General features: G+C 41.5%; 1 protein-coding gene across 2 annotated transcripts; it reads left to right on the forward strand.

Annotated features, from left to right (window-relative positions):
* Nucleotides 1–650: 650 nt before the first annotated feature.
* Nucleotides 651–5,749, forward strand: cdkn1a (cyclin dependent kinase inhibitor 1A). 2 transcript variants are annotated; one of them, XM_014132997.3, is made up of 3 exons: nucleotides 651–881; nucleotides 3,306–3,762; nucleotides 3,926–5,749. In XM_014132997.3, the coding sequence occupies exons 2-3, from the start codon at nucleotides 3,327–3,329 to the stop codon at nucleotides 3,979–3,981; spliced, it is 492 nt and encodes a 163-aa protein (XP_013988472.1). In that variant the 5' UTR covers nucleotides 651–881; nucleotides 3,306–3,326; the 3' UTR covers nucleotides 3,982–5,749. The 2 variants fall into 2 exon arrangements, with proteins under 2 accessions (XP_013988472.1, XP_013988473.1); XM_014132998.3 differs by lacking the exon at nucleotides 651–881 and adding an exon at nucleotides 2,649–2,772.
* Nucleotides 5,750–8,430: the final 2,681 nt, after the last annotated feature.

The following is an 8,430-nucleotide window of genomic DNA, read 5'->3' on the forward strand; positions in this document are numbered from 1 at the left end:
CAAACGAGGGATGAGGGGTTTACGTTGGAAATGTACCTTGCTTGGCTCATCATTTGGACCGCCCTCCAAGATGGTGACGGGGATTCCCCAAGGACATAAAAACTGAACAGTTTCATCTCAATCTCTTCAAAGACTCAATCGTGGACACTTAATGACAGTTATGGCTGCTTTGCGTGATGAATTGTTCCCGTACCTTCTTGCCCTTTGTGCTGTTGTCTATGCCCAATAATGTTTGTACCATGTTTTGTGCTGCTGCCATGTTATTGTCATGTTGTGTTGCTGCCTTGCTATGTTGGTGTCTAGGTCTCTTTATTTACATTTAAGTCATTTAGCAGACGCTCTTATTCAGCGCATGTAGCGTTGTTGCCTCTTTTGTCCTATATTTATTTTTAATCCCAGCCCCGTCCCGCAGGAGGCATTTTGGTAGGCTGTCATTGTAAATAAGAATTTGTTCTTAACTGACTTGCCTAGTTAAATAAAGGTTAAATTAAAGAAATCAAGTGGACGAGGGTGTGTCTTTTATACGTTTGAACCGCATCCTTTGACTACTTTAAAATGGCTGAAGCATGGGGGAAGGTGCTGCCGGTGTTAAAATGGCTTTTTGGCCACTAGAGGCCTCTATCATTCTCTACTATAAAACCCCACTTCTGCATCACTAGAACACTTTGAGAAAGGTATCGAGCAAAGAGAAGCGAACCTCAGTGAGGGATTGAGTTGATTTAGTTCTGCCACAAGGATTTCGTTTTGAGAAAATTGATATGCTAAGAAAAAGTTTACTTAACGTTGGCTAACGTCGTTTCTTTCATTTTATCTTCAAAGAGTAGCCTGCATAAACCTAAAAAGGGACCTTTGCCTGACATTTACATTAGGCTAGTTTCAATGTAAGTAAAATCTTAAAATATCTATGCATGCTATTTTTTATATAAATTGAAAAGGCTTGTCGATTTGTAGGCTATAGACCGATGGAAATGTATTATTTCATACAACTGAACGAAGGCAAGTTGTAGTCATCCTCACAGTTAACCTTGCTGTTGGTGGCTATGGTTCGATAAGATACGTTTTTGTCAATGATACAATGTATTTGCTTATTAGTCATACATTTTTGTCATTTTACACTAGGGTCAACAACATCTGTCCACTGGAAACCGTGTGTATTGATTTCCTCAGTTACCCGGTTCAAACGTTTTTTAGATTCACGTGGGGTGTAGTAGTAAGTGGGCAGGTTCTGAAGTCATGTGCGTCTGCTATATTTCTCCCGCCACTTACTTGAATCCGCCCCTTTCAGTGATGCCAACGGAGAGCTCTTTGGGTGGAAAGAGGAAATAAGGTTTTCTCCTGTCACGTTTCCATATATTTACCCTATTTTTGTAGACTTCGTTTACTGTAGCTAGTTAACTCGGTTTGTATTGTTTTGAACGACATCGGACATGGTATCATGAAGATACTGTAAGATTAGACCCACATCGACCCCATACTCAACCCTCTGTTTGATATAGATTTTTGAGTACTTATAACAGAAATACCTAGTAATGGATAATACAGGGATTTTAATCTCTCCCCCAGAGTCTAGTTATGTAAAAACAAGCTGAGGCCTTAAATATGATTTGTAATATAACTTCTAACTACACTGATGTCTTAGTCATGGGGCATGCCTTCAAATTCTCAGACATGTCTCATGTAATGACCTCAGGCCAGTCTGTTCTGCAGCCTTGCCCATGTGTGACTGCCCACCCTGTCAGGTGATTTCTCTCAGCAGACAGACAGGGAAAGAGCGACACAGAGAAGTAGGCTAGAGTAGATCAATCCACAGCAGTTTGGAGCCCCTTGTGATATGATTTTCTCTCCCAGGATTTTTAAAAACAAAATGAGAGCAGAAAAGTCCAACTCATGAGGATGTTGTGGGATGGGGTTGAGTTTGCTTTGAGTGGAATTTTGTGTAAATAACTTGACTGACTGTACCAGATCTACTTCCAGTTTGTTCTGGCAAATTTCCCCCTGCATGTCTCCAAAGGGCCCCATCCTGGATATCTCCTACAATTTAGTATACGAGATCCCATCTTCCCCCACTTCCTACTTCCCATGCACTTCAAAGAAATAATACATTTGCAACTCTATATGTGTAAAAATGATCATAGAACTGATTTTCTTGCATGGCAATGAATGGTAAAGAAAGGGGTTCCTTGTCAAAAATGTATACGTTTAGCTTACGTTACATAAATACAGCTTGCATAATTATATCCTAAGGGAGTGATAGAAGCCTCTGCTTCCCCCAGGGTAAACTTTGTTATTGCAAGGGAAGGTTCTTTACCATGAGAGTGCTCTGTGGTCATAGAGCAAGAATATGAGGGCTGGGATTTGACACTCAACACACCTAAACCCCTATTTAACCATTGTCTGACAGGGAAATAGATAGAAAATTGTGAAACCACCTAATTTATGAAACATGACAATAGTGTCAGTTGATAGTAGTGGTACATTCAGACTAGTTATGTAATTACATGAAATATGTTTTGCTTAAATTATGGATGAACACTGGTGCCTAGTAGTTATTGTACTACAGTCATAAGGGTTGATGTTCAGGACTTGTCTCTACATGTCCATAGAGCTTTGCCCAGACATGTACTAGATCAGGAAAGTAGGAAGGCTTTATGAATCACTGTCTGATGGCTGGCTGTTAAATATAACTGCCGCATCCTCAATACACAGTCCAGTTCCTCCGTTACACATATGAAGTACAATTAAGATTTTGAGAGGTTTACTTGTGTATAAATGGTAAGTTCTTTATTGGTTGTGGTAGGCTATACAACTTGTTACATTTAGTATTGTTTAAGTGATTATGGTTTGCTAGTTGGTTTTTGAATTATAATGGAATATCAGATTATAGGATGCCATCTACTAATTTGTTTTTGGTGATAGGGTGATTAAGATCATTTCATTATGTTAGTTTAGTACCATAGTTGAGGTTTAAATCTGCGAGAAACAGTCTTGGTCTTACATATATTCTTGCTATCATCTTTACCTATGTTCAGAGAAGTATCTGATTGGTTGCAGTGGAACATTGCATGATTTTTTTTTTTTTACCACTTCAGCGCTTTTAGATAATTTTGCTATTCTGTAGAAGCCTCAAGAAGAGGACTCAATAGTGTGACATACTCAAAGTACATCCGGTGTCTACATTTGATATGACTTCTTTTCACGTGATCTTACTGATGACGTTTCCTGGACAGCGGCTCAGACCACTATCCTCTTGCTGTGCTCTGTGTGCCCAGTCAGCTAACCATGCTATCCTCTCCCTGTGTCCCAAGCAATCTAGAACCAGAACAACCATGGCCAGTCGTAAGCGCATCCTGAGCTCTCCGGAGAAAAGTCCTGCCAGGCAGAACCTGTTTGGCCCAGTTGACCGTGAGCAGCTGCAGCAGGAGTACCAGGACACCCTGCGCAGAGACCTGGAGGACACCTGTCGCCGCTGGGGCTTCGACTTCCTGTCAGATAAGCCTCTGGCTGGGGGAGACTTCCAGTGGGAGGAGGTTCTGGGCACCAAGGTGCCTCTCTTCTACCTGCCCTGCCTGTTGGGTCAGGGGGATGCACAGAAGATTGGAGGGCTGGCAGCATCCACAGGGAGGGTCAGGGCGGGGCCATGGCACCGTGGAAAGGAAAACATCCCTTGCACCCCTGAGAAGTACGGAGCCAACCTCCAGAACCTGGAGAAACCGCAAGACAAGAATGAGAACAAACTGAAGAGGAAACAGACCAACCTCACAGGTAGGAGGATTGGTGTGGTGGGTGGATGGAGGGGATGTTTTTTAGGTAGGGGATGTTTTTTTGGGGAGGGTTTATAAGTTGGTAGGATTGAACTACTGGTTTACTTCAATTAAGTTTTGAACACTGAGTCCAATGCTAATAAAACATCTATTGGTGTCTGCAGATTTCTACCAAGCCAAGAAGAGAGTGGTGGGTACGTCGCTTAAGTCAGGCCGGTGATTTCAGAGACACCGTCACAGCTGCCAGGGAGCCAACAGTCGGACAAATCCACAGCAAGCACTACTTCTCTCAGGAACCCACATGCTGAACAGACTCTGAGTACATACAGTACACTTACCTGGAGGAATACATAACCAATCCTCTAAACAAATGCAGTGAAAAATGAAACAACCTATTTTATTGCATCCATTACCGATGCATACTGTTTTATTTTTATATCCATGTAGGTTAACTGATGTACTAATGATTTCAATGTAAGGGGACTTGTGTTCTCCCTGTGGTAAGGGAGGGACATTCTAATGGTGCATCCATGACCATTTGTGAGTCATGAAAGAACATCCTCTAAACCTTTATGACCGTTTAGTGTAAGGAAGACTTGAAAATCTAAGTCTGGACAGTTAAGGTTCTGCATTCCACAGCACTGAAATAGACCAATCGAAACCATGCCTCGGTCTACGCATAAATCGTCTTGTTTTGATGACATCTTGACATTATAAAACCATACTGTTTACGGTGCTGAGTTTGAATCTACTGTAATATAGTGTCACATTGAGAGGACTTGAAAAAATGACCACAACAACACAATAGTCTTCAACAATCTTTTCAGGACAAATTTCAAATGTCCAAATGTATGGATTGATGTTTTTTTCATTATGCTGTGTCTCATGAAGAGGGCCAGGAATCATGCTATTGTCTGTCATTTGCAAGCACTTCCTTTCCAAAGTATGTTCTGTTGTACATGAGATTGCACACATTTTTAAATATGTATCTCAACATGTACTCATAGGAATCTACTTGAAGGGTACCGCTGTGCATAAAATTATGCAAACTCCTATATAGAAATGGCACCAATTATTTTTTATTTTTTTTAACTAGGCAAGTCAGTTAAGAACAAATTCTTATTTTCAATGACGGCTTAGGAACAGTGGGTTAACTGCCTTGTTCAGGGGCAGAACGACAGATTTTTACCTTGTCAGCTCGGGGATTCGATCTTGCAACCTTCCGGTTACTAGTCCAACGGTCTAAACACTAGGCTACCTGCCGCCCAATGTCCCCCTTTCTACCTAACTAGGACTTCTTGCTATAATACTCTTGGGAATTTGTTGATAGGGACCTCCGCAATGTTCTTTCAAGCTTTTCAAGTATTTTTACAAAGTCTATTTAGCATCTGGCCATCTGAACACAAAGCCAGACATTCAAGTTTCCTTAGATGAGTATCAGCTTTATCTTGATGTTAATATCAAACTGTTAAGCAGTGAAACATTTAACGTTTTCTTGCAGTATTGCACAACATTTTTCTTCATGTAGCCAACAGCAGGTACAAGTGCCTGTATGGTATTTGAATCTAAACAGAGAGAATTTGTGTCCTCAGAAACATAGCTATTTTTGACTAAGCTACAGCCTCTGTTTTCTATTTTATTTGAAGTTTTTATCTTCCTCAAACATTGGTGCATAACGGTTATTTATTGTTATGATGGCCGATCCTGCTGCTATGGGTAATTTGAATGGTGGTTAGACAACATCACTGTATGGCAACATTCCAAACTTAACTAATAGCTTTGCTTAATGTTCACAGCACCTTATGCACTGCTATGCAAATATAAACATACATTACCCCAAAAGTGCACCTATTTTTGTAGATGTTGGTGCACAGGCTTACATAGTGTTTTCATAGCTACAACTAAGACATTCTTATTTATTGTAAAACAAGGTAGATATGTGTAATTGGTTAATTGACAATAAATTCATACAGTGCAATTGGAAAGTATTCAGACCCCTTGACTTTTTCCACATTTTGTTATGTTACAGCCTTATTCTAAAATGGATTTAAAAATAAAATTAAAAAAAGCATTTTCCCTCATCAATCTACACACACTACCTATTATGACAAAGCGAAAACAGGTTTTTAGACATTTATGCAAAAAAACTAATACCTTACATAAGTATTCAGACTGTTTGCTATGAGACTCGCAATTGAGCTCAGGTGCTTCCTGTTTCCATTGATCATCCTTGATGTTTCTACAACTTTTTATTTAACTAGGCAAGTCAGTTAAGAACAAATTATTATTTACAATGACGGCCTACCAAAAGGCCTCCTGTGGGGACAGGCTGGGATTAAAAATATAGGACAAAACACACCAAGACGAGAGACCTAAGACAACAGCATGGCAGCAACACAACATGACAACAACATGGCAGCAGCACAAAACAGGGTACAAACAGTATTGGGCACAGATAACAGCACAAAGGGCAAGAAGGTAGAGACAACAATACATCACGCAAAGCGGCCACAACTGTCATTAAGAGTGTCCATGATTAAGTCTTTGAATGAAGAGATTGAGATAAAACTGTCCAGTTTGAGTGTTTGTTGCAGCTCGTTCCAGTCGCTAGCTGCAGCGAACTGAAAAGAGGAGCGACCCAGGGATGTGTGTGCTTTGGGGACCTTTAACAGAATGTGACTGGCAGAACGGGTGTTGTATGTGGAGGATGAGGGCTGCAGTAGGTATCTCAGATAGGGGGGAGTGAGGCCTAGGAGGGTTTTTATAAATAAGCGTCAACCAGTGGGTCTTGCGACGGGTATACAGAGATTACCAGTCCTATAAGAAGCATTGCTGGCAAATCTGATGGCCGAATGGTAAAGGTAAAGCCGCTTGAGAGCACCCTTACCTGCCGATCTATAAATTACGTCTCCATAATCTAGCATGGGTAGGATGGTCATCTGAATCAGGGTTAGTTTGGCAGCTGGGGTGAAAGAGGAGCGAGAGAAGGGCAGTGTACCGTCTAGCCATACTGTCAAGTACTTATATGAGGTGACTATTCAAGCTCTAAACCCTCAGAGGTAGTAATCACACCTGTGGGGAGAGGGGCATTCCTCTTACCAAACCACATGACCTTTGTTTTGGAGGTGTTCAGAACAAGGTTAAGGGTAGAGAAAGCTTGTTGGACGCTCAGAAAGCTTTGTTGTAGAGCGTTTAACACAAAATCCGGGGAGGGGCCAGCTGAGCATAAGACTGTATAATCTGCATATAAATGGATGAGAGAGCTTCCTACTGCCTGAGCTATATTGTTGATGTAAATTGTGAAGAGCGTGGGGCCTAGGTTCAAGCCTTGGGGTACACCCTTGGTGACAGGCAGTGGCTGAGACAGCAGATGTTCTGACTTTATACACTGCACTCTTTGAGAGAGGTAGTTAGCAAACCAGGCCAAAGACCCCTCAGAGACACCAATACTCCTTAGCCGGCCCACAAGAATGGAATGGTCTACCGTATCAAAAGCTTTGGCCAAGTCAATAAAAATAGCAGCACAACATTGCTTAGACTCAAGGGCAATGGTGACATCATTGAGGACCGTTAAGGTTGCAGTGACACATCCATAACCTGAGCGGAAACCAGATTGCATACCAGAGAGAATACTATAGACATCAAGAAAGCCAGTCAGTTGATTATTGTCAAGTTTTTCCAACACTTTTGATAAACAGGGCAAAATAGAAATATGCCTATAACAGTTAGGATCAGCTTGATCCCCCTTTAAATAAAGGATGAACCGTTGCTGCCTTCCAAGCAATAGGAACCTCCCCAGAGAGGAGAGACAGGTTAAAAAGGTCAGAGATAGACTTGGCGATTATTAAAATAAGAAGAGGGTGGGAGATGAGGAAATGTTGGACGGGCAAGGAGGCATGGCTGGGTCAAATAGGAATCCTGACTTAATGAAGTGATGATTAAAAAGCTCAGCCATGTGCTTCTTGTCAGTAACAACCACATCATCAACTTTAAGGGACATGGGCAGCTGTGAGGAGGAGGGTTTATTCTCCAGGTCTTTAACCATTTTCCAGAACTTCTTGGGGTTATCCCCACAGAAAGAGAGAACTGCTCCTTAAAGTAACTAACTTTGGCCTTCCGGAAAGCCTGAGTGCACTTATTTCTCATTTGCCTGAGTGAGAGCCAGTCAGCCTCAGTATGTGTGTGCCGAGCCTTTCGCCAAATGCAATTCATGAGGTGGAGTAACTGCAAGATCACGTTCGAACCAGGGGCTAAATCTGTTTTTAATTCTCATTTCCTTTATGGTGGCGTGTTTGTTAACAATATCACTGAAAATATTGACATGAGGCCAAGACATGAAGGATTGCTCATTAAAGTTTTTTATCAAGCATCTTTGACAAATCAGGACAGGTCGTTTGACTGAGCAGCCATTACGAACACAGGCTGTAAAACAGTGATCACTAAAGTCATTACAGAAAACACCAGACTCCAACCTGTGGTATATTCAATTGATTGGACATGATTTGGAAAGGCACACACATGTCTATATAAGATCCCACAGTTGACAGTGCATGTCAGAGCAAAAACCAAGCCATGAGATCGAAGGAATTGTCTATAAAGCTCAGAGACAGGATTGCGTCGAGGCACAGATCTGGGCAATGGTACCAAAACATTTCTGCAGCATTGAAGG

Source organism: Salmo salar, chromosome 12 (assembly GCF_965601325.2).
Source record: "Salmo salar chromosome 12, fSalSal1, whole genome shotgun sequence".
In the NCBI taxonomy this organism is placed as follows: Eukaryota; Metazoa; Chordata; class Actinopteri; order Salmoniformes; family Salmonidae; genus Salmo; species Salmo salar.

Excerpts from the sequence above, each read along its gene's own strand:
- cdkn1a (XM_014132998.3), top strand. Across the intron at positions 3,763-3,925 it reads GAAACAGACCAACCTCACAG|ATTTCTACCAAGCCAAGAAG; the intron begins GTAGGAGGATTG and ends TGGTGTCTGCAG.